The sequence below is a fragment of the Passer domesticus genome, chromosome 3 (genome assembly GCF_036417665.1).
Source record: "Passer domesticus isolate bPasDom1 chromosome 3, bPasDom1.hap1, whole genome shotgun sequence".
Classification (NCBI taxonomy): Eukaryota; Metazoa; Chordata; class Aves; order Passeriformes; family Passeridae; genus Passer; species Passer domesticus.
Window position 1 is genome coordinate 14,802,525 of NC_087476.1, and position 25,716 is coordinate 14,828,240.

The 25,716-nt window shown below is 35.9% G+C and overlaps 1 protein-coding gene across 3 annotated transcripts in view; it reads left to right on the forward strand.

Moving 5' to 3' along the window:
* Window positions 1-25,716, forward strand: part of ROCK2 (Rho associated coiled-coil containing protein kinase 2) — a 103,356-nt gene that overhangs the window by 47,592 nt on the left and 30,048 nt on the right. For 2 of the 3 annotated variants that reach the window (XM_064411939.1, XM_064411937.1), the window contains exons 3-13: window positions 3,344-3,444; window positions 9,671-9,808; window positions 12,377-12,637; window positions 17,432-17,576; window positions 19,920-20,058; window positions 21,714-21,805; window positions 22,439-22,598; window positions 23,184-23,247; window positions 24,632-24,697; window positions 24,999-25,078; window positions 25,477-25,525. In XM_064411939.1, the coding sequence (XP_064268009.1) occupies window positions 3,344-3,444; window positions 9,671-9,808; window positions 12,377-12,637; window positions 17,432-17,576; window positions 19,920-20,058; window positions 21,714-21,805; window positions 22,439-22,598; window positions 23,184-23,247; window positions 24,632-24,697; window positions 24,999-25,078; window positions 25,477-25,525 (1,295 nt within the window). The remainder of the gene's footprint in view (window positions 1-3,343; window positions 3,445-9,670; window positions 9,809-12,376; window positions 12,638-17,431; window positions 17,577-19,919; window positions 20,059-21,713; window positions 21,806-22,438; window positions 22,599-23,183; window positions 23,248-24,631; window positions 24,698-24,998; window positions 25,079-25,476; window positions 25,526-25,716) is intronic. The other variant, XM_064411938.1, reaches the window with a different exon arrangement.

Sequence of the window (25,716 nt, forward strand, 5' to 3'; positions counted from 1 at the left end):
GCTTTTCCTACAAAATAGGATTTCTGGTATTTCATCTTGTCTGGTGACTCTTGTCCTTTCACTTTGTACCCCTTAGAAGTAAAACCTCATTTCAGCTTCTGTTGAGACCAACCATTTATCCATCCCTAACCTGGACAATTCCAGTTCTCACAGCTTCTCTTGAGCATCATGTGAGTATCTTGGTGGTCTTCCATGAAGCTAGGGAAGGTTTAGTATTTTTTGTGCACTGAGGACCCCAAAGTTAGTCATAATATTCCAAATGCAGTTTCACAAATGACAGATTGGGGAGGAAATCTACTTCCCTCAACCTACTGGCTGTGCATTTACCAGCATGTACTCACTCACACAGTCACTGCAAAGGCTGGCTTCTCATTCCACTTTGTTTGGCTTGTTGTCCACGAGGGCTGTCAGGTCCTCTTTCTCATGGTGCCTTCTAGCTGGTGAGTGCGTCCTGTTCCATTGTGTGGTGCTGTTCCATCCCAGCTACAGGACTCTGTACTTGCTGTTGTTGAACTGTGAGCTTCCTGTCAGCTCGTTACTCATCCTGTCTGGGTCACTCACAGAAGCCACCTTGTCCTCCAGTGTGTCAGCTTTGAACCTGAAACCACTGGCTGTGACTGCAGCAACTTTTCCACTGTCCTGGTAATTCCTCTGTGCAGTCCATGTCAGCCTGGTTTCGCTATAAAGATGCTTTCAGATGTTGGGTTGGAAGTCATGCTATAGTCAAGGAAACGTACTGCTTTCCCTTTGTCCATCAAGACAGACATCTCATCATTGAAGGAAATCAGGTTAGTCAAACACAATTTGTCCTTTCTAGATCCATTCTGGCTGTTCTTATCCTTCCATGTGCATTGTGTGCTTTGAAGTGGATTCCTGAAGAATTTTCTCCATCATCGTTTTGGGCAGTGTGGTCAGGCTGCTGCTCCACCCTGTAGCCTCCTTGTTGTCCCTTTAGAATATGGATGTGACATTTGTGCTTTACCAGTCATCACCTTCCCAAGTTGCCATGACCTTTCAAAGGTGATAGAGAACAGCCTGGTAGTGGTCTTGACTGGTGTTTTCAGCACACTTGGACGTATCCTGGTATATGTCAAGTTTGCTTCACTGGAGCTGGGAGGCCTCTGAGGAGGGCTTGAGAGTGAAGTGAAGCAAAAAAGGCATAGACTGCCTTGATCTTCTCCATGTCCCTGGTACTAGATCATCTCCCTCACTGAGAGCAGTGGGACCATATTTGCCTCAGTCTTTCTTTTATGGCCAATGTATTTATAGAGTCTCTTGTATCCCTTCATAATCCTGGCTAGTTTCAGTTCCAGCTGAGCTTGGTTTTCCCAATTCCATCTTTTCTGGTTTGGGAGGTTGCTGCTGGGTAACCCACCTCAGCTTGTATGTTCCAAACCTTTACCTTTTGTGGTGAGTTGAGGCAGAGGTTGCCCATTTAGGCAGACTGGCTCCTTGCCATTCCTGCTCGATTTCTAACTAGAACAGCTCGATAGCTAACTAGAACAGACTGTTCTTGTGCTATGAACGTATCATCTTTGAAGATCAGCCCACTCCTCTGGCCTTCACAGCAGCTTTTCACAGGATCCTGCCAGTGAGTTTTCCAAACGAGCCATAGTCTGTTCTCCTGAAGTCCAAGGTCTGCTATTTTCCTTCTTCAGGTCTGTTCGAGTCTTAAATTCCACCATCTTACAGTTGCTTCTGCCAAGTCTGCCACAGACTTTGTCTTCCTGAGCCAGTTCATTCTTGTTTGTGAGTAATAAATCAAAGAGTGCCTCCTTGTCCACTTCTGTTGCACTCCTACTTAGACATAAGGGTCCCTGCTACTGAAATCCCTGTGTTGTGTTGTACAACACACACAGATACTGATATGATCCATGACTGAAAAATGAGTATCACTTCTTATGGCTAAGTCTTGTACTTCAACATCTTTTGATTTCAGAGGACTCTGTGCAGAAGGAGAGCTCTTTCTGGTGTGAGTTAGTTGGTTGTTTTGAGGGTTGTTAGAACTCAGTAAAATGGCTTATTGCTTGTTTGGAAGAAAAGAAGTGTTCCTGATGGTCAGGCATCTTGGATTGCTTGTGACCTGCCAAGTTGCTCTTCATGCATATGTAGGAATGGTTAAGCTATTTACTAGATGTTCTTATCATTAACTCCCTTAGACCATGTCATCTTTAATGTCATACTGGATTAACTGTATTTCTCATCCTTTTCTCCTCTGTATTCAGATCTGAGATCCTCCTTAATGCCTTTCTAGGGATAAAATTCCATGGTATTTGACCCTTAACAGGGATCTCACAGTATAAACCTCTACCCCTCTCTGAATACAAGCATCCACAGCTTTTCATACAATTTCATACTCTTCCCTGGTAGAGTTCTTGCACCAGCCATCTGTTTGCTTTGTTTTGTTCTTCCTTTAAGTGTGTGTAGGAGTTTGTCATGCCTCAGATTACCTCCAGTATTATGGATTCCATTCACTGATTACATTATCTTTTGTCCTCATAACAGGAATAGATTTTAAAAAATGCATTTAGCTGGGAATGCATTCATAGCATGCATCATTTACAAGATTAAAGAGTCTCTAGGACCTTGTGTGTTTTTAGAACTCGTCAGAGATCAGAATTTCACTGTTTTCCCTTTTACAGATTCTCACACCTGCTGATAAGACACATACTGACAGGCAGTGCTTATCTGCAGAATGCTGAATAGAGTATTGTAGACATCATTTTAAAAAGTGTAGAACTACACATGCAGTGAACACCAAAAAAGCAGTGTGAGATGGCCAGCAGTTACATACGCATATGTAAACCTGAATCAGTGTTTCATATGGAATGGGTGAGTGGATGTGCCAGATCTTTGTGTGATCTGCAGTTGTCCATGAAGGTTACCATGGCACATTTCTTGCCGTGAGAGTGCTGTTGAACCCTTCAGGTGTGTAGGAGCAGGTTGCACCTGCAGTGCTTTTTGCATACCACATACTCCACCTTGGCATTATCAGTGGAGTGTCAGTGGATCCTGGGAGTGCAGCGGGTAGCAGGGAATGATTGAAAATTCCAGATAGGCATCTCTGGCTCTCTTCCAGAATCTTCCCATAAGCTTGTGAGTGATTATTAGAGGTGTGAAATGAGAGTCAGCAAAATATGAAAGATATTTCATTTGTTAAAGCTAAAGGTAGACAGCTAAAGAATAACGAAAGGGGATATTAATAGTGACTACAGATTTCAAGAATTACCAAGAAGACTCTAAACATTTGAATAAAAATAGCTTATTTTTACTCTAAATGAAGAGCTAAAATTGTATTCTGTTAATTCATGCATTATCGCAACTTCTGTTTGATTTGTTTTAGATGAGAAGATTGTGGAAAAAATCCGAGCTTTACAAATGAAAGCTGAAGACTATGATGTTGTTAAGGTGATTGGAAGAGGGGCTTTTGGAGAAGTGCAGCTGGTAAGAATGTAATGATTTAATATTTAGACAGATTAACAGCTTTAACCAAAACCTTCCTCAATCTTCATGTTTTATATTTAAAAATTCTTTTGAAAAGAACAAGTGTAATTTTCATTGTATTGGGATTGTTTCTGTGCATAGTAAACAGTAAATCTGAGTTTAAAATATGATAGATAAGAAGGGAAGAACTCAGGAATGTTTTCTATCCTTTGATCAAAATTAAAAAGGCAGTTCATGGGAATTCTAAATCTTTTTGGCAAGAAGTATCACTGTATAATAATATGTGAAACCTTCCACAAAAGAGCAGGTGAACACTGCGACAAAAGATTTTTGTTTTGCTTTTGTTATTGTGATGCTGGCAATGTATTTTAAGTGGCATGACTCACAGGATTTTTAAAAGATTCCTTCCATAACATTGTCCACTTGACATTGTATGCAATATAATATCTAAAGTATGAATGAGATTACTTTTAAAATTTCTATTGCAGAGAAATTTTGTTATAAAAAAAAAGCTAATCACACTACAAAAAGTAACTTGATGTATCAGATGTAGTCTTTTCATTTAATTTTGATTTTTCCAGGACTTCCAAGTCCTACTGTCTGATAAGTGGCACAAAAATGTGAACCTATGTATGAGATGGATTGATGTGTCAGTTTTGAAATAAGTATTGGATGTAAGTGCCAGATAGAATCTAGAATGCAAACAGTAGGGACAAATATCATGAGCTAACAGATAACTGTGCACCAGCTGATCCATGGTGATTTTCTGGGTGAGTATTTTTAGAGGACGAGAGGTATGAAGCAACTCAATGGAAAGGGGAGCAACTAATGTACTGCAATTGAAGCTTGTTATCTTGTTACCACAAGGTAACAAAAAATTTTCTCTTGGTTGTACTTGTTGACCTGGAGCTGGCATTTTACTGCTCGGTGGTAATTTTGCACTAGGTAGCTGGGAAAATGATATTGTCTTGTAATGTATAACCATTTTGGAAGATACATTGATATGCTGGAATTTTGTTGAGGAATGTGTTGAGATCTAAGCTGTGAAGGGCTTATAGGAGACACAGTGTATAATGGCAATAAATTGATGATCCATTTATAAAATTCTTTGTTTTCCATATTAGTGTTGAAATTTGTTGGAACTTGGAAAAAAAAACCCCTCTGACTAGCCTAATGTTATTTGCATGACTCATGGGTAATTTGCAAATTTAGATGTGATTAGTATGGCAGATAGCAACATCTAATTAGCAATTTAGTTTTTAAATTTTTATTCATCTATGTCATTTTTTTAAGACAACTTCATCCAAGTCTAGTAGCATGAGAATGTAGCACTCTCTTATCTTTCTTTCTGTCAGGGTCCTTTACACTTTGTTTTTGTCCAGAAGAGTGAATGAATATGGAATGGAGTATTTCCAAAAATCATCATTTTCTAGCAAGGCTTTAAAGAATTATTATGTATATTTATATCCTTGTATGATTTCATATCTTGATAGGCAAGAAATGAAAAACAAAACCAAAACCTGCAGCAGAACCTTACTTTCTTGTGAAGGGGCTGCTGCAAGGTGTTTGTATGAAAGCAGTCGAGTCCATGTCTTTTCGATGAGAGTCACATCAAATGGTTTATTTTAAAGTCTTTTATTAGACATTTGTATCTTTACATTAGTCCATATGGAGCAGTGAATAGAGATGCTCCTTATGCACTGGCATGTGAAGTCAGTGAAAAATCAAGTTGTAAGGAGCAGAGTTCATTGTCCATTTGTTGAGGGGGTAGGAGATGAAAGAGAGCAAGTCCCAATAACAAAAATCATGTGCCATTTTTAGATGTCACACTCATATTTCCTGGAAGCATCCAAGAGAACTATATTTTTCAAAATGTAATTCTCTTGGATGCTTCCAGGAAATATGAGTGTGACATCTAAAAATGAAAAAATGAATTGTTTTCATATGTGTATTTCTTAAGAACAGAAGAGTTTTTCTAAATTATTTTTATTTTCTTTTTAACAATTAATTTCAAATAGAAGGTCCTGATTTGTTCTGGAAACTTTTTCTTAATTCACTATGTCATACACAATTTAAATTTTAGGAAGAGATAATTTTTTGTAGTGTACATACTGCAGTTGGGCACTTTGAGGGATCTGAAGACAAACTTTATTTTTCATTTGCTCGACCATTAAAATGTAATGACAAAATGCCTAGTAACCTGGTCATACAATGATGGGGTTTGGATTGTGTTGTTGTCATGGGGATTTTTAAAAAACCTTTAATAAGCCGTTCAAAAAAAGCAAGAATCCTTGGTATAAAAAAGAACCTTCTGTGTCTTCATATAGAGCTCTTCTGTACTTCATGTCAATTGAAAAGAACACTTTTTCTGCAGAGTAAAAATACAAGTAGAAATCATAATGTTATGTAGTCTTACAGCTGAAAAGCAGTGGGCTAATAAATACAACTGCAGATCTGAACTAATATTAGCTGGTGATGTGGACATACATACCTCAGTTTTTTGCCTCACAAGGTATGGTACAAGTTTAAACTATTGAGCTAAGCTCTGTCTATTTCTAATCCATTCAAAATGTTGACACCACTGTTGCAGATAATGGATTTGCGGTAATGAAAATATTTTGCAACGCTTTCTGTGATCAAAATAGAAATCTGCTTCAGTGGGGATTAAATACAGAAAGAACCATAAATAAAACATGATTGAGTACATGAGTTAAATTAATGAATGTTGTGTTATCAGTATGTGTTATTGTGCACAGGAATTGTAGCACAAATATTTATTATATGTTTCTAATGATTATATTAGTATGCTCGTTTTTTGGCTTGTAATGCTTGCAACTTAAAATAGTCAGCTATGACCTCTTTAATTTAATTTTGTTTTCCATAAGTCTTCTTTGTTTTCCATAAGTCAGCATTTTCTTGCTGAAGAACTGATATGAAGCAATCAGCTTTCCAGATTCTGTCAAGAAAGTGAAATACATTCTCTACTGTTGTGTCTTACAACTAATTTTTTTAAAAAGGCTTGATTTTTCCTCTTCCTTTCCCCTCCAAAAAATTTTAAAAATGGTCCAATAAAGAGAGATCAGATGACTGTGGTCTGAGCATCTGACTGTGGTGGAGAAACAATTTCCTTATAAATCCAGAAGTATTAAACTCCACACTTGTGCTCTGGTCTCATTTTGCTGGGTCTGTAGTGATGGGGAAAACTAAGAAAATGATTGCCAGATGACTTCTTCTCTTACGCAGTGCCGTGAATAAAAGTGACTGGTGTCTAGGGCAGACAGAAAAATTGAATTATGGTACTTAATATGTTACTTCTGGTTTACGCAGAAACAGTTATTTGTGAAAGCACATCCTGAGTTCCTCTTGTTTGTTTTCACTTGTGGAAAATCATCTTGATTTGGAATTGAAACTTGTCCTTAGTTTCTTCTCCCAGGTCTAACCATGAAGGACTCTGATGTTGCAGTGACACAGCAGACTGACCTGCTCATGCACTGGAAGAGAAAACTAAAGCAAAGTTAACACTTCCTTGTGTTTGGGTGCTACAGGATGGTCTGAGTGACAGTCTATACTGTCTGATTGCTTAGTGTTGCAAAGCACTGGTCATCATAGCCTGCAAAAATAAACCATGCTGGTTTATTTTTCTTCATTAAGTGCTTTGTTTATTAGGTTTAATTCCCCATCACTGCTGATGTACAGTTCTGTATTAAAGCAGATAAATCAGTCATGCCTTATTACCTGAAAATTTGTCAGGATTTGAACTTTGATACCCTCTCTGTAGTAATTTCTTACAGCTTTATTAGTTATTTTAGGATACCTGTAATTACTTCAAGCCTTAGAGTTCATTTCAAAACTCCACTCTAGGATTGTCATTTTTTTCAAAATCATAAAAGAGACCGTATCATTGCCAATAATGTGTACTAAATCTGATACCTTCAGATTGATGTGTTATTTTCTTTGCCTACAGATTGTCTTCCCATGTGAATGCTGGGGAAATTATGGAGGCATGTTTTTTACTGAAAATATTAGATTGTTGAAGCAGAGTGAAATTCTTTTTTCTTAATGCATTTTCATGAGTTAAATAAGGCCATGTTACTCAGTGCTAATGGCATGAAGGGATTTTCCTACCTATTTTGAGAGTTACTCTGGTGAGCTGCAGTTTAAATTTGGCAGTTCATTTTAACAGTTGGAAGAAATTGAAACATCATGACAGTTTAATACATGAATAATCTGCTGTATGAGCTAATATCTGTATGTACAAATATAGCTCTGAATAAAGAGCAGAGTGACTAGCAGCTCAAAAGGCTGTCTCCAGGGGCCATGGTGCTGATAGGAGGAGGAGTGTCAGCGGTAGGTCTGCTCACCTGCAAGGGGTGCCAAGACATATTTAGTCTCTGGCTGTGCCAGTATTCTTGTTATTGCTTTGTTTTTTGTACAGAGAAAGAGCCCATCTTGAAATTTTCTCAAGAAATCATTTAGCCAATAACCTGTTGGCCCTATTTAGACAGGTGTACAGACTGATTTTGGGCCCCCCCCACCCCTCTTTACTTTGTTTCTACTGTATATGAGCTTCCTTCAGGCTGTGATGACTTTCAAGAATTTTTTTTCCTCAAGTCATGTGAGACAATTTTTTTTCTAAATGCAGGTAGCTACTCTAACTGCACCTAGGCAAGTGTACACAGTGACTTCAGGAATTCTAAACTACTAAATACATTGGAGAGCTTCCACGTGAAATTTCACAGAAAATGCATCTTCAATTGAACAATATCTTTTTGAGGTTTCTGGTCTTTGTGTTTCTTCTGGTTTTGGGCAGGATTACAAAAGCTCTACTTAGAGGAGTATACTTTGTGGTGTACCACCAAGTCTTTATAAATTATCCCTACTAGTAAGTAGGAAGAAGTTAGACTTCAAAATACTGTTTTAGGACACCTTCACTAGCTGACTAATTAATCCTCCAAAATATACTTATAGAGTTGTTAATGCACATGGATGCTGTGTTTCTGTTCTGGTGTTAGGTTGGAGGTTTTTTGATCTAATTGTAGAGAAGGTTGTTTGTTAGTGTTAAACTATGCAAGATACTGAGAATAAAACCTTTCCACCTGTATCTTGAAGGCAGAAAACCCCAATTTCAAGAACAGCAACTCCGTAAATAATCCTCTTTCTGTTCATGTTCTTGCTTTTCCCAAGGTTACCCCTCCACCTGATGCTACTTCTGTTCCTTCAGCAGTATTAAATTTTGCAGCTCCTCAGGACCCGGAGTCTGATGTTCCCAGATCTGTAGACCAAACAGGTGCCTCTCTGAAGCTTTGCTCTGCAGGTGTCATGGACCAGCATCTACAGCTGTTCAGAAAAGCCTATTAAACCTTCTTTCATGTAACATAATTAAACTCAGATATTGAGTGAAACTAAGACGTTAGAAGATCTGCTTTATTTACTAGACGTGAAAGGTTTTAAATGCACCAGAAAACCATAACTTCAGTTTCTGGTGCATTTCCCGATTTTCATGAATTGATATCAAAAAGTAGTCCATGAATTTTTTATTTTAATAGGAGAAAAATAGGCAGAAACTTAAGGTCCTGATGACTCAAACTTCTTACAGCTGAATATTTCTCACATTGATTTCTTTAAGAAACACTCAAGAATGTTAAAAACCTGTTACTTTAATAGTTTTTAATAAAATATCACATCACATGATTAATTAGCTGAGTAATGACTGCAATGTGCAATTTAAGGATTTGGTTTCATGTCAGAATTCAGATGAAGTTTTCAAAAGAATTTTCATATTTTGTAATAAAAGCTTTAATTCCAGTTTTCCAACAGGATTTATTGCATTCATTTTACACCATTTAAAGTGAATTTAAGAACTGCTTGGGAAAAGAAATAGACGCAGTCATGTTTTGGTGTAAAATAAAAATTGGCAGAGATTGAAGCGGACTGCTTGCCCAGTTTCTAACATGGATGAATTCAATAGCAAGACAGTGTTCAGAATAAGAAAATAAAAGCAGAGTTAGACTTTATTACCTGCTATGGTAGGTTTTTTTGAGCAGCTGTTAAACTTTTCTTTTAAGGTTTGGAAGTTCTCAAATCCTCCCTGTGTAGAAAACTGGATGTATGAAGACCTGAAGGCATCACATCCCAGAAAGCAGAACATAGCAGAAACATACTATGCTGGTACCTAGATTTTAACAAGGCATTTTAAAAAGGTTGATTCTCTTTTCTCAACCAACAGGTTCGCCATAAAATGACACAGAAGGTTTATGCAATGAAGCTCCTTAGTAAATTTGAAATGATCAAGAGATCAGATTCAGCCTTTTTCTGGGAAGAAAGAGATATCATGGCCTTTGCCAACAGCCCTTGGGTGGTTCAGGTAAGGAAGATGTGTAAAAGTAAAATAATAGCAACAACAGCGATAGTAATGATGCTGAGACCATAATACTTCCCAGTCTTGAGCTGGTTTTGAATTTACATTGAAACTCAAATCAAGGTTTAGGTTCAGATTTTCACTTTTAAAAAATAGATTTTTACAGCAATTTCACTAAGTTTTGTATATTTGGCTGTGTTAAAAAGTAGATTAATTTGCATTTTAGTTACTACAAATTCATCATTAAACAGAATTAAATAGATTTTTGAAATGCCTACATAATTATTTGGAATAATAAGTTATTTTTCCAACTGTAAAAAATTCTGTATAGGAATGTAGAAACAAATGTGATTGGTATTTGCAGTCTTTCCTCATGATACAGTCAATTGATCACAGGCAATTGGTATTAAGAGTGCTTTAAATAGCCAGTGTCTTTTCAGCTGCAGTTTGATATATGGATGAGTGTGCAGTCCTGGTCTCCTGCAAAACAGGGGCTGTAACAGTGGTTTCCTTGAAACCATCTTCTCGTAGTGGTCAGTTCTGAGCTCACATCAGCATTCAGCATGTCCAGGAACAGAGAGCTGACTTCTTCCTCTGGTTTTGGACACTGTCACTCGCAGCTGCCTGGTGACATGTGTCATCAAGATGCTGCAATGTGAATTGTGCCTTTGGGAACAATCGGTACTGATCATTGCTATTTGTTGTAACTGGTAAATTGTACTAATTAACAAAAGGAGTAGTGAAAGTGTGTGCTTGGAGAAATTGTTAGTCCTTATAATTAAGGTAAATGGTCTCATATGCATTTCTATGCCTCTGTATATTTGATAAGACTGACTTGAAGCTTTCCATATATTTTTCATAACACTTTACCTCCGGTGTACAAATATGTTTTGCTCTTTAAACACATTTTGTGCTCTTGCCTATATTCAACAGAAATACTTAAACAAATAGATGATTTTTTATTTAGTTCTTTGTTTTAGTAACAGTAATTGTCAGGAACTATTTTTCACATGCAGTTGAAAGTAATGAGAAATGCATGGCATGGATTTTCAAAGGAAACAGTCACAAGCAGGATATAAATATGTGTCTGCATTTGTAAATAGCAAATGAACTAAAATGTAGTTGCAATTGTGCCTTCTATGATTGTGTATTAGTGTGATATACTTAGGTGATGTGGTCCAGTGGGGTAGACACTGAGCTGGTTTGAAGAAAATGTAGGTCCTGTTCTGATCTAGAAACTGGGACAGATCACACTGGTTCTCTCTGTTTAGTCTTGAATGTGAAAAATAAATGAAACATGATCCCTAGATAGTTTCATATTTTTTTTATTAAATCCCTTGAGAGTAATAACAAAAGTGCTGTATAAAGACATAGTGCTGTTATTTATTATTATATTAATATCACTCTGTGTGACAAAATAGAGATTATTTTGAATTTTCATTTGGATTTTAATGACCCACTCAATTATTGTACTATATATTGGATATATTATCCATTTGTGCAAACAAATACAGTGCAGCATATATGTATTAAAATATTTATTTCTAATCTAGGTCTTCTGTCACTACTTATTCTAGTAATTTTAATCTGAAGGTCAAATCTCCATAATAACGTGCCTGCCTGTCGTGGTTCCTCATCCTCCACAGTTTCCCTGATTCTGACTTCATTCTTTCCACACATCCTATTTTTAAATTGCCTTTTAATTTTGTGTGTAATTTAAAGATGTAAATGATTTTAGTTTTTGAGGTAATTTTCCCAAGAAATAAGATGAGACTTTCAGAGACTTTTTCACAACTGTCACTGAACATTTGATAGTAATGTTTTTTGCTGGACTGGGCTATTTTCAGACGTGGTGATAACCAAGTGGAATCTCCAAAACTTCAGCACTCTAGGTCTGAAATACATTTTAAAGAGACTGAATTTACTTTCACTATCATGCCAGTAGGAAATATACTGACTGCCACTTACACCAGACTAGTATTTTATTGTTAAGAACAGTTTCTTTGTATTGTGTTAGTTTTCTTCAGGAATATTTTGTTTTTATTTCTTATTTCAATATGTGTTGATTTAGGACAAAGTCAGCAGTGACTTTGCAAACATGTACAGAGGTAAGGAATTTGAAATATAGAAAATTTGGAAACAGTCTAAGATGCTGTTCACTGTTGATTTATTTTCAAATCAGAACATGATACTCCCTGTTTCAGATTTGTTATTTTGCATTTTGACTCAGTGATACTTCTTAATACCAGGAAACATGGAGATAGAGAGATAGATAGATAGATAGATAGATAGATAGATAGATAGATAGATAGATAGATAGATGCCTATAGTATTAAAATAATCAGGAAATAGTTTTATACTTTCTCAGAAATTATAATGAGGGGTTTCTGAAGTTCAGTAAATTTCAAGATACTCTCATAATTAATAGAAAAATGTATATTTTATGCATATTAAAAGTATTCTTGAAAAAATATTCTCAGGTTCAACGAAACTTCAATATAAAGGGCTTTATTCCTTTCCCTAGCTGTCTGAAAAATAATTGCAATTTTTTCCTTTCTTTTTTTAATGTTGCAGCTATTTTGTGCCTTTCAAGATGACAAATACTTGTACATGGTAATGGAATACATGCCAGGCGGAGATCTTGTAAACCTTATGAGCAATTACGATGTGCCTGAGAAATGGGCCAAGTTCTACACAGCTGAAGTGGTTCTTGCTCTTGATGCAATTCACTCCATGGGCTTGATACACAGAGATGTGAAGCCTGACAATATGCTTTTAGATAAGCATGGGCATCTGAAGCTGGCAGATTTTGGCACTTGCATGAAAATGGATGAAGTAAGTATGCAACTGAATAATTTACCATCTATTATACTGTAATTCCAATTTACATCTATATCTAAGGTTATTTTCTTATGAAGTACAATACCCAAAGGAATATTCATCTAATGATCTACTTGATTAGAAAGCTGATTCTTGTTTCCTATTTTAAATATAAGAGTACTTTAAATAGTGTAACCTTTTCTGTTATAAACTGTTCTCTCACATGGAAGAAGGATGTAAACTTACTCTTTGCCATTTTTGGTAGCATGTGCCTTTATGAATTTCTAAGGTACATTTTTTTGGCCAAATGTGTGAAAAGCTCGCAAGATAACTCTTAGTTTCAACATTAATAATCTTGGAACAGGTCATGAGATGACATTTTTTTGTAAATGAAATTATTTTATAGGCAAGATACATTCCATGGGTGTTTGTCCTTCATCTAATTGTTCTCATAGCATCCTCTAGTGGTCATTCAAATGAGGTCACAGTACGGCAGCAGTAGTATGTGATATATTGATCAAAATCTGTTAGTTATTTGTCAGGATGACAAGATATCAGTTAAAATTATTTAATTGTCCAGATTTAGCCATGTACAGCCAAATACAGTTTTCTAATGAGTTTGTATAAGAATATTTTTAACAGGATACTTTATATTATATAAAAAAACTTGAAAATAAAATGACCTTTTGTAGTTTGCACTCTTAGAATCTTGCCTGACAGAGTGCTGTGCTGTAATTTACAGAATATACTCTTCCTATGAAACACTATAACTGTTCTTCCTTTGAAAAACTGAAAGATAATAACATATACAAAAAACTGTATATGAATGTGTGCTGTGATTTACCTGGTCTTTGAAAGTTTTCTGTAGTAGTGTTGGCAAGGGCGATCCTTTTAAACGTACTTGCTTTTATGTTTTGGGGTTTTTTTTCTTTATTGTTTAGGCAGTGCTTGATATAATTTCTGCTATCTACTTAATTTGCATCTGCATCATTAAGTTAATGTCTCTTCAGGAGTATCCAGAAGTACTGTGTCTGTTCAGGGTGGGTTTTTTCCACATGACATATTAATTTCATCATTGTCCAACTGCAGCTGTTTATTGAAGTTCAGTCTCTTCAGTTTTGGTGATGTTGTAGTTGTTAGTCTAAAGGCAGAGATAATATGTACCTCCATTTTGTTGATTTCCTTTCCTGTATTTTAGAGGACAACATTTACTTTAATTGAAAAAATCAAAAGTAGTACTTGGTATCTTAATTGTAATTAGATTGTAATGTCTTAAAAGAATCTGTTGTTCATTGGAAGCGACAACAAAAAAGCATCAAAAAGCTCACAGTTTAAATCTACCAAAAAAAGGTGATCCTCTGTGGTATTTTAGGACCTATACCTTGTATGATGGTACTGTAAATGTGACAAATGCATCCGTGTTTCTCATAAAGCTACAGTGAGCTCCACTTTAGACCGGGTATCATCAATGGACCAGTGATCTCCTAGAGAAGTTAACTTTTAAAAGGATTAAATTTTAAGTTCTTAGAGTTTCTCACAGTCACTGGAATGGCAAAAATTTTTTGTGCAGGAAGCTTTAGAAGTCTGAGAAGCTTTCTACAGGAAGCTTTTAGAAGTTGAGAGGTTCTGGATTGTCTCCAAATCTCATGCTACTTCTTACAAAACATGAACACATCCCAGCTGTGTAAATATAATATTGGTGTTGGCAGACTGATTCGTAAAAAATATATGCTTACCCAATACTTATTTATTTTTTGGATTTGGATCTCTTTTAGCAGTAGTGAGCATTAGCATCTTCCTTATGCTGTTGAAAACCCAGGAAAATTTTGCTGCCATTTGTTGAGGGATTTTTCTGACCTTTGCTGTGAAATTCTGTTCAGTGTTTGCTTAAGTCAGCCAGGCCAGGCCAGAACAGACACTTGCAGCAGAATTTCTCCTTATCATTTTGTGAAGAGTTGCTAAGTGTTTTAGTGATCTTTCCCAGCATAAAAGGAACTTCTGTTTTTGTAAATAATTTGTGATAATTGGGGGTTTGTGGCATTGTTTTTCATTGTTTGTCTTGGTTTTTCTTAATTAGTTGTTTCATTTAAAATCTGCATCTAAGTGAGTATTTCTGTTGCTGAATAAAGAATGATGTTAGACTCAAACATTTAGTAGGATTTGTGGTTCCCATTTTTGGTATTTAGGTATATTAGGTAGACCAGGGCAGGGTTCACCAGTCTGTCTAATCCTCAGGTGTTGTGCAAGAAACAAAACAGCAGCTGGCTTTGGTAGGTGTCACAGGGCCAGGAGCTCCCAGTGTTGCCATGCTCAGCACTGTCCTGTGCTCGCTGAGCTTTTCATCAGAGCACAGATTCAGAGAATACTTGTTGAAAAAGATGTGACCAAAAGATGGGATGTTTGCCACTTGGGATTATTGCCTCAGCCCAGGCAGTTCAGCTGAAAGAAGCAGCGTTTTCCTCTTTTTGGAACTTGGCTTCTTTCCCATTGAAGCTTGTCCAGTGAAAAGAACTCTTCTGGATCCTTCTTGCCTCGGTACATTGTCTGCTGTTAACACCTGATGTGTGCAGTCCTCGTGTTTCCACACAAACACCCTCCAGATCTTGTTTACTGGAAGGAATTTCCTGAGGGAGTGAAAGCCTGATTGTCAGCCTTGGTTCAAGAGAGCAAGTCCTTCAGGTTTGATGGAGATCCTCCCGAAGATGAAACCTGAATTGCTTTGTCTTCAGCAGTATAATAATGTGGAGTGATGCTGGGAAACATGACAGCCTCACCTCCAAGTTGTCAGGAGCTGCAAGAGCTGTGTCTCCTGGACAACCTATTTTTTAAGATTGTTTGTGCACTACACTGTACATCTCTCACATATCTGCAGGAGAGGAGTTCCAAGGTCCACCATGATCTTTTGAGGTGATGAGAAAAGTTTCAGGTAAAACACTGGCCGGAGACTCCTGACAGGAAGCTTTGCATGACAACTGTTACAGTAAGAATGCTACTCAGGCATAGATAGAGGCTGTGTTTGAAACACATTGCCCAGAGAAAACAGCACCATTTAAGTCTCTTCAGAATGAAGGGAATGCCGAGGTGCTCTGTATTGGACAGAGAGCATGTCCCTGTTTACTCAACTTCGATGCCAGAGACCACAATCTGACTGTGGTATTAAAGGTATCCAGTACTTAAAAATACATACAGAACAACACCAAAAGTTCTTTGAAAGAAGTGTGTAAATGAGCAGAACAGAAATCTGGGAATTTCATAATCAGGTGATAATGGGCCAACCTCCTGAGGGACTTGGTAGAATCCCCATTTTGTAATGCAGTCCCACAGGATGCTAGATAATCTTTTATCAGCTCCTTTTCCTTTGACTGGTTGAGTCAGATGATCTTTCAGGTCCCTTCCAAGTCAGGCTGTTCTGTGATCTGTAAATGCATTTCTAGGTTAGTTCCTGAGACAGAAAGTAGAGAGTTTTATGGGGAATAAATAGAACCAGTTTCATGTGCTTCAGAGAGCTATGGCCCATTGAGCTTGATATTAATATGCAAAGGCTTCTCTTATTGTAGAAGTATTTTTTTTTTTTGTTCTACTGTTCAGTTCTTTGGCCTGCTCTTCATCTCTTCATTCTGGAACTGAGAATTTAAAATTCCTTTAGGTTTCAGTTTTAGCATAGAGTCATAGAAGATAGGCACTTGCCAGGAGGACATTTGAAGTATTCCATAGGTCTTTACAGTATGCAGTCATCCCTTTAGTTTTTGCCTGCTGGTTCATGACTTTCTGGATTCTGTTTTAGTACAGAAATAAAAGCTTTTCAAAGTTCATATTGTATATGAGAAAGAATATTGTCATGTGGTGTCTAAATTTTGTGTATCAGTACAATTCCAAAATCGAATAGTTCTCTTATTTTATTTAACTATGTATTTTGAACTTAGTTGTTGCTACTAATATTTTGTATTACTATTCAAAATTAATATATATTGCCATTCTTGCTGGAAAAGGCACAAAAAACCTTTGTAAAATGGTTTAGATAAAACTTCAGATTAGGAAACAGAATAAAAGATGAGTGTATTTTTGGTACTTCTCTAACTTCATCCAGGATTTCATGTCATTCATCCATGTGGTCTTAGGAGAGAATTCAGTGAATTTCACTAAAGGAAACAAGACTTATAACTTTGAATCAGAATGATGGCAGACCTGATTGATGCTTCTGCATCACTCATTTCCTACATTTTTAGTTTCTCAGTGTGAAGCAGAGTATGAGGAATAATTTCATAGATACAATTGTGGTAATATGTTAATAAAAAAATTAAGCTTTGCTATTCTTTAAAAATAGCTTCTCCTTTTAGTCTTCTTTCTATATATAAACAAAAGCAAAGCATGTATAAAAATTTACCTGTAATTTGATTTATTGGCTGAATTAGACAAAATTGTTATGTATCTGCTTTGTAGGCCTAGAATTCATAACTTGTCAAAATGATTCTAAAATTTGTCCCTGAATTAAATGAGAAAATGAGCAGTCTGATACGCTGTGTACCTTCATATTAAAACCAATGGTAAAAATAATAAAATTGCTGAATTTTGAGAAGATGAAGTCAAGAAAAATACTACGGAGTAGGCAGGGGTAAGGATATTACCAAGAAATGTCATTTCAATCCACATTGCTTCTTGAATTATAATTAGTCTTTAAAACACACTCCTCAAACCAAGTATTTTAGGCTATAATTTTGATGGTTTTCTGTCCTGCTAACAGAGGAATTGGTTGGAGAGGTGCTCAGAGGGCCCTTGAGCTGAGCCTTTTGTGTTGTTGCTGTTGCCCAGACAGGAATGGTGCGCTGCGACACAGCCGTGGGGACTCCCGACTACATCTCGCCAGAAGTCCTGAAATCACAGGGGGGCGATGGCTATTATGGACGGGAGTGTGACTGGTGGTCTGTGGGGGTTTTCCTTTTTGAGATGTTAGTTGGTAAGTAATGATTTCTTCTGCTAATGACATATCATTGAGTCCTCGCTGTGCCTTTAGCTGCACTTTGCTGCGTGGAGGCTGTTCATACCTCTGACAGCTTCTGACTTGCTGTGGCTCACTGCTGTTCTCTTTGCTCTCTGTCACTCTGGTGCTGTGACAGCTGTTTGCGTGCTTGCTCAGTGATTAGTTCCCTGACTTGGTTCAGCTTAAAACTAATTCTTAGAATAGTTTTAACTGGGGTCAGCTACCTCACCACATTTGTGCCACCTCAGGCAGGACTGAGTTTGCAGGGACACAGAGGAAGAGAGGAATGGCAAGGGCAGGCCTGTTCTTTTCTTTCCTCCTCCTTTTCCACAGCACATCAGTGTCTTCTTTTAGGTCAAAGTGTGGAATTATGGCTCAATTCTTTCTTTTGTGCTTGAGTCAGGATTTTCTAATAAAATATACTGGACTGCTATGGCAATGAGCATAGAATATAATCTGTTAAGAAGATGAGTCATCTGCATCTTAAAATATAGTGACAATCAGTATGATAGTCTGGTAGGAAAATACTGATTATGGAAGGATGGAATTGAGCATACAATTATTAAAAATCAGCATTTTCTGGGAATATTGCAGATTTGATGTTTCTGGTATGCTGAGACAGGAAATACACTTAAACATATGATCCTATTACTATTTCCAACTCATTCAGAATTACAGCATTTTGACTTTAAGAATGTGTGGTTTAATAGACTGATGAACAATTTTAGCAGTAAATAAAATTACTCATTTCTTGAAATATTGGGCATAGCTGTCCAGAATGTTTTCTCAGCATTTCAGAGCCTCTTTTTTTTTCCTTCTTGTATCTAGGAGGAAAATATTACTTAATTTCTCCATATCCCACATACTGGTAGAAAGTATCTGTTTTTATCTGTACTTATGTATCAGATTCTGGCTATGGTCTTCTAAAATTTTGCACTTCAAAGAAAGCACAGAAACTGTTTTGGTATTCTGGTTTCGATAAAGCCACAGAACTAATGAAAATGGTAATTTTATTATGAAATGAAAATTTTATTGTGTGCTTGACTAAACTGTAAAATGTTGGTCACAGGATGAATCCTAATTTTAGTTCAGTGACTTAAGATAGTTTTGAGGTGTGGCCAAAATCAAAGCTGTTTCCAAGACAGAAGCAGAAGGTTGGGAAAGAGGGAGGCAGCAGCAAATATCAGTGATTCCCAGCTGCAATGCACTGGCATGGCAACCTAATAAATTTACTGAAAGTCCAGAAGTTAAGTTCAAGCTGGTGTGTACTACTTTCTTAGTTTTCTATAAAACGACAGAACGAGACAAAAGTTGGGATTGTTCTTTCAAAAGCAGAGTGGTTGTTGTCCATTGGTTTGTGTACATTTTTTCATGTTTGTGGCTTTGGAGATGCTCAGTTCCTAGTTGAAGGCTGCAGGGTGATTCCTGCCTGCACGCAGCACACCAGAACCAAGGAGAGAACCCAGCTCACGTTCACCTTGTTCACCTTCTCTGTTAAACCTGTGGATTGGTTGGGAGAAAGGATTCCTGTGAAAGTTGCAGCTTTTTGATTACAGACCCAAACCGTTTGTATGTTAAGAATCTTGCCAGTTAATTTGATTGTCAGCTGCTTCTATCACAAACCATTCTTTTCACTTGCCCCAGTTTTACCTTTCTTAAGTCTAGTTCCTTTGCAAATATCTTTAACTACAGCCTAGGCTGGAAACCTCTGGGTGAGAAAAGTCAATTATTTTAAAAACCACCTTCCATGTTAATATGAGCACTCAAGCTGATGTAATTTGTCAGTCAACAAGATTTATTAATATGGGTTTAACAGTGTGGTAACACACTGGGAAGGCTCCTGCTCAGAGCTGGCATGCCTTAGGGAGGATAGACTGTGTGCCTCTGAAATGATCTTCAGAGAGCTTTGGTGGATTCCTTCCAACAAATGTGCATGAGCAAGTCTTTAATGAGTTTTGGTCCATTTTACCCTTGGAATGTTTAAAGATTGATTCACATGGGTGTCGGCCATTATGTAAATTAGAAAATATATTGAGAGCTTTAAGGCAGAACAAAAGATGTAATTCCCAGGCAAAATTTTGGTAATGATAGACAGGATGGAAAATGGTATAGTTTGTAACACAGACATTTTAGGGAAGGAATATTTTTAGTAGTATACATTATTTGTACAATGTATGTCCAAATTTTTTCTTTTTCTTAATAAAAGACTCTTCTAGGTAAACTGCTTGTAGACTTTTCATTATCTTTTCTGTCTTATTCTATTCACATAACCCTTAAACATGATATAAAATCACAGCCAATTTACTATTTTATTTTCAGGTGATACTCCTTTTTATGCAGACTCACTAGTAGGAACATATAGTAAAATTATGGATCATAAGAACTCATTGCATTTCCCTGATGATGTGGAAATCTCTAAGCATGCAAAGAACCTTATCTGTGCCTTTTTAACTGATAGGTAAGTGCACATACTGTTCTGGCACTTCTTTTTATTTTGGATGGTACATTGTAAAAATTAATTCCTTCTCCTACTTCTCCTGATTTCTGTTCAAATCTCTTCTGCCAAACCTCCTGTTCTCTAGTTTTTCTTCTGAGGTGTTTTTTCCAGGTATTGTATTTTATTTCTATGAGCAGTTCTGACAGCTCTTGTTAACAACACAGTTTGTGCTGAACAAATCCTTCCAATTGCACTAACAAACTTGTAAGGCTGAAAGTAATTCGTAACCTCCAAGGCAGGGACAGAATTGTTTTGCTCAGTGTCTATGTGAGAGTTACTTAAAAAAAGTGGAAGGAAATACTTTTCTGAAAGTAAGCATGTATTTACTGGTTTTTTTTTTCTTTTGCTTTGTTGCATTAATTGGTAAATATGGCTAACAAACCTGCAATGTTGTTGTTTTGGCTCCCAAAAAATATCCTAGAAGTTTCCCTTGATGGAACTAAGCCACTTATTGAAATTAACCTGTGTAATTTTGTTCTTGACCTGAACATTGACATTTTGCTTACTTTCAGAAAGCAGAGATAATCTTCAATTTTACTGATTTAAAAGAACAACAGTGTAGGTCCACAGTTAACTCTGGATCAATGATGCCTTCTTATGCTTTCCTGTGACCACCTGAACTTGGCTGGAGCAGGGCATCCGGCCACTATAGAAGGAGGAATTAGGAAAACAAAGTGCCTTATAATGGGTTTTGCATTCAAAGAGAGATTGTTTGCTCTGCTGAGCAAGCCTGCAGTTGGTCAGGAAGGATGTGCTTTATTTATCAGCATTTTTCACCCTTAGTAGCTGAAGGCTAGAGAGAAAATATGATTAGAATTTAATAGTGTAAATGTAGTAAGGTGGACTTCTACTACGTGTGTCCCTCTTCCTGTTTATGTTTAACACAGGGCTCGAGCAATTTATTTGAAACAGATGCTGCGTGATCACTGCTGAAGCACTTAAAGAAGGACTAAACATTGACCCTGTGATTTATGGCTTCTTTTCCATGCATTGTTTTTATGTCCTGTTCTTGTACGTAGTTTCAAGAGAGACTCCTCTGTTCAAACTAAAAGTTTCTTGCTGCATTTAAGATTTACTTCACGGCAAATATCAGCAAGAGACGTGTCAGGGTTAGTTGTGGGGCAGAGGATGGAATTCTTAGAATATTTATTTTAGTCCAGCTTTGAATAACTGTTCTGTGCAGCAAGTCAGACCTTCTTTCACTTGCGTCTTACGGTCTGTCATGTGGTTTGGCAGACACGTAAGTTCTGCAGTTTTATTTCCCCCAAGGGTGTTGAGTTTTTGTTTGTGTTTTTAGTTTTTTCTTAGTTTTTGCCTCAGTGCTCACTTTCTTGCTTTACTCCCCACGTGGCAGACTCCAGATTCTGGACATTTTAGCAGTCACAGGCAGAGTGCATGCTAAGAATCAGTAAATTTTATATAAGAAACTGCACATTAGTGGTTGGTGGTTTTTCAATTTTGTTTTTGTTTGACCATTAGTGTGGTTAGCACAGACAATCTGTACTGAAAGTTTCATTGCTGCTTATAGACAAGTCAGAATTTTAAAAAAATTTAAAAAAAACAAAAACAAAAGTAGCTATTTTTCCTAATGTGACTCTGGATTAATTGTTGTTTAGAGATGTGCGACTTGGGAGAAATGGGGTTGAAGAAATAAAGCATCACCCTTTCTTCAGAAGTGATCAGTGGAACTGGGACAACATTCGAGAGAGTAAGTAAATCAGTTTAAAAATTCTATTATCATATTTTTGATGTAGAAGTTTCAATTTTAAACAATGGAATTGGAGGGTTCAGAATTTTAACTAAAAGGAATGCATGTTAGGTTCTGTTTCTCTGGTTTTGGTTTTGTTTTTTTTTCTTTTGAGACTTTTTTTGTTTTCTTGCATTTTACTTTTAATCTTCTGGTAATTAAGACAGTAGTTTGACAGTGGTCTTGTCAGTTTTACTGCTTTTCATGTAAGGTATTGAGAACCTGATAGCTTTAGGTAAAAAAGAAAAGTATGTCAGTTCTCATAAGCTTGTCATAACTTCTAAAGTTATATATTTACTAAGAAGTTTAAAAATTGTAGTTGAAGTTATATTCTCAAGTGTGATTACCTGAGCAAATATGTCTTGCATACTAAATGGTCTATGCATTAGGCAATGAATACAAAAATAGATTGCTCTAGAAAAAATTGTTCCTAGTAATATTTCCAGATTGGCTGTCTAGTTAATATGTATTTAACTCCAAGTTATTTAAGGACAACATATAATACAGTCTTTTATAATACAGTAGAGAGATACCTGTATATAGCAAGTGACTGAGTCTTGGAGTGAAATGCATCTTTTTTTCCCCTTTTTATAGCTGCTGCTCCTGTTGTTCCTGAGCTTAGCAGTGATATAGATAGCAGTAATTTTGATGACATTGAGGACGACAAGGGAGATGTGGAGACCTTTCCAATCCCCAAAGCCTTCGTGGGAAACCAGCTGCCTTTCATAGGATTTACCTATTACAGAGACAATTTGTATGTGATACATGAATATGCATTTTAAAAAAAATAACTGCACATTTTTTTCTTATATTCTTTCTTTTTTTCACTCTAAATACATAAATTATTCCTTGCATTATATTAATTTATGTCCAGTTGTGAAGATACAAAATGTCAAGTTTGAGTAAAATGATTTTTTACTCTTTCAATTATTTCAATAACTCTGATTAAACAGTGTATTTTTATATGCACAAAATTACACAATATCTTAAAAAATCAATTAGGGTTAAAATTTGGATAGATTTTTATTTTTTTAGTGTATTTTTATTAGTTATTTTAGAAGAAAGCTTACACAGCATAATAACTTGCTAGAATTCATCTTGAATAATCAGGAAATAATTATATTAATTAAAAAATTTCAAGCTGCTGTAGTTTTGGAAGCATTCTATTAAGGAACAATTCAAATCAGAAAGATGCACTAACACCAAAATAAAACAAGCTTCATTCTGAGAGCAGCATGGGACAAATTGAGATTTGAGAGAATTGATTAAAATGGCAAGGTTGCCAGAGTTGTTGAAAACGTGAGTAAGAGCTGGAGGGATTTGTTTTTGTTTTTGACAGGTTGCTAAGTGACTCCTCTCAGTCTTGCAGAGAAAATGAATCTGTGCAATCTAGTAAAAATGAGGTTAGTGCCTTTTTTCCTTAGTATTAATGGGATGATTAAGTTTATTAAGTCTGTTAAGAAAAGACAAAGTCTGAAATAAGTGTTGAAACAGTTTTGTGATGAGCTCTTTGTCTTTTAATGATCCTCAATAAAAATGATATTTTCTGTTTACAGGACAGCAAAGAGGTAAGTATAGTATCTGAATTATGAAAGCAATAAAAAAATTCCTTCATAATTTTGTGTGGATGTGAAGTATCTTTAATGTTTATTCACCAAATTGTTAGCAGTAAACCAGTTGTATTTTGAAGCAGTTGTAATCAAGTGTTAAGGTACAATAGTTTAAAGATAAATTAATACAGATTTTTCTCAAATTCTTTTTGAATCCAGAATTTGTTTGGAAGGACAGTGTGTGAGGCTCTCTTTCCTACAGACAGCATTACTCTTGTGAAGGTCCCACACTTCTATTAATGATTCATGACTGATTTATTCAGAGTCTGAAAAAGTAAATTGTCACCTGCAGGGATAAAGGAATGTTTAAATCATACTCCAGCTAGAGCATATGGAGCTTGTTTATCCAGCTTTTGAAGATTGGCAAATGAATTTAAATTTGCATGACTGGAAAAGCAATGGTATTTTCATATACTTACTTCATTATGTTACTTAAACATTTGTATTAGTCAAGTGTAGATAGGATGTTGTTAACATTTCTTAAAACTTACAATTTCTTTTCAAAGTTTAAAAAAATACATAACGGAAATGCATTATGTATTGATCAGATAAAAATAAATGCACAACTTCATTAGACTCCACTTCCTTCCAGTCATTGATGAATAGATGAATAGTTTTAGCCTTCACATTTTAAATAGAAATGGTACTGCTGTTTAAAATACATATGGTCACATTCATGATGTTTGCTTTATGTTGTGTTAGTAAATGCAGATGGTAATATTTTGCATTTCACTTTGACAACTTATTTTATTTGTATTTTCTCAAGCAACAAATCTCCGGTTTTGATGTCCTTGTCAATGTTCCTGTTGTGGAAATCTGCTAATTGTAACAGTTATAAAGTGTTTTGGAAAACCATATTTTTATATTTCGTGTTTGGGGGGTAGAGGAGGAGGAGGAAAGGAGGAAAATAAATGCATTTGAAAGCCTGAAGTCATGAGATTAATCCAAAATTCATTATTTATAATTTATTTCATTAATATTTGGGTACTGGGCTCACAATTATTTCTTAAAAATATTTTAGTAAGCAAACCAAAGCATTTCCAAAGTGTTCATTAGCTTCCAAGGTGTGAAAATAAAAAATTCTTTATGTGAGGTCATTCAACATGTTTAGCCATATTATCTAATATTGTCCAATTTGGTCATGTACACCCCTTTTTTATTTTTTCATTTCATTTAGAAAATGCTATCCAAAAACATCTGCTCCAGTGGAAAGTCTCTGGCTACAGAGCACAGCAAAGGGCCGGTAACAATGTTTTTTGCCCATATAAATTTAATGACTCACAATCTGTGGCACTTAATTCTGTGATGGTTCAATTCAATTCAGTACACAGCAAATTTTGTTGCTATAAATCCATATATGTAAAATTATCAGAATTAATACCATGTAAAGATGTAACCTTCTAGTGATGGTTTTAAAATAATATACTGGAAGATTGAATTAATTTTCCTCCCTTTCCCTTATTTTTTATTTAATTGAATTGCTTTTGTTTTCTGTGAAAGTATATTTTTATATGTGGGCCATGCTTTTTTGACATTTTACACAGTTTCAGAAAAAACTAAGCAAGCTAGAAGAACAGCTCAGTAATGAATTACAAGCCAAAGATGAACTAGAACAGAAGTACAGGTGAGAATGTTTCAACATGTTTGGTATGTTTATAAAGATGTTTTATTAGACCTTTTGTTTTGGAATGCTTAAAAGCATTTTAATCCACTTTGGGGATTCCCAGTCCTGTTAGCAGATCTCACTGTAAGTTGCTGGCTTAATTCTTGCTGCTCCTTTGACTACTGGGGTTGATATTTCGGGGTTTGTTGAGGTTTTTTTTGCTTTTAACTCCCTATAAGAATCTTACTGTTTAGTGATTTCACCAGTCCTTTGAGGTTTCATGTTTTTGCTTAAAATAGAGTATCTTGCATAAAAATAAAGAGACAAAAGCACCTTATATAAAATTAGTGAAACAAATCCAAGCATTCTAATTTCTGTATTATCAGTAGGGTTTAAAATTATTTTTCAAATTTGTTCAGGTCTACAAGTGTTCGTTTAGAGAAGATAGCGAAAGAGCTTGATGAAGAGGTAAGGCCATAGATTTCTTACTGGAATTAGAACTTCAACATTTGTGCGTAGATTTTTCCCTTCAATAACAGCACATTGCTTTTGAGTAGCTGTATATTTTATAGCAAATAACACCAGCCGATTTCTTGGTGTTCACAAGCATGAAATTGTTATCACTACTAAAATATTTTTATTATGATTTCTCTACTGTA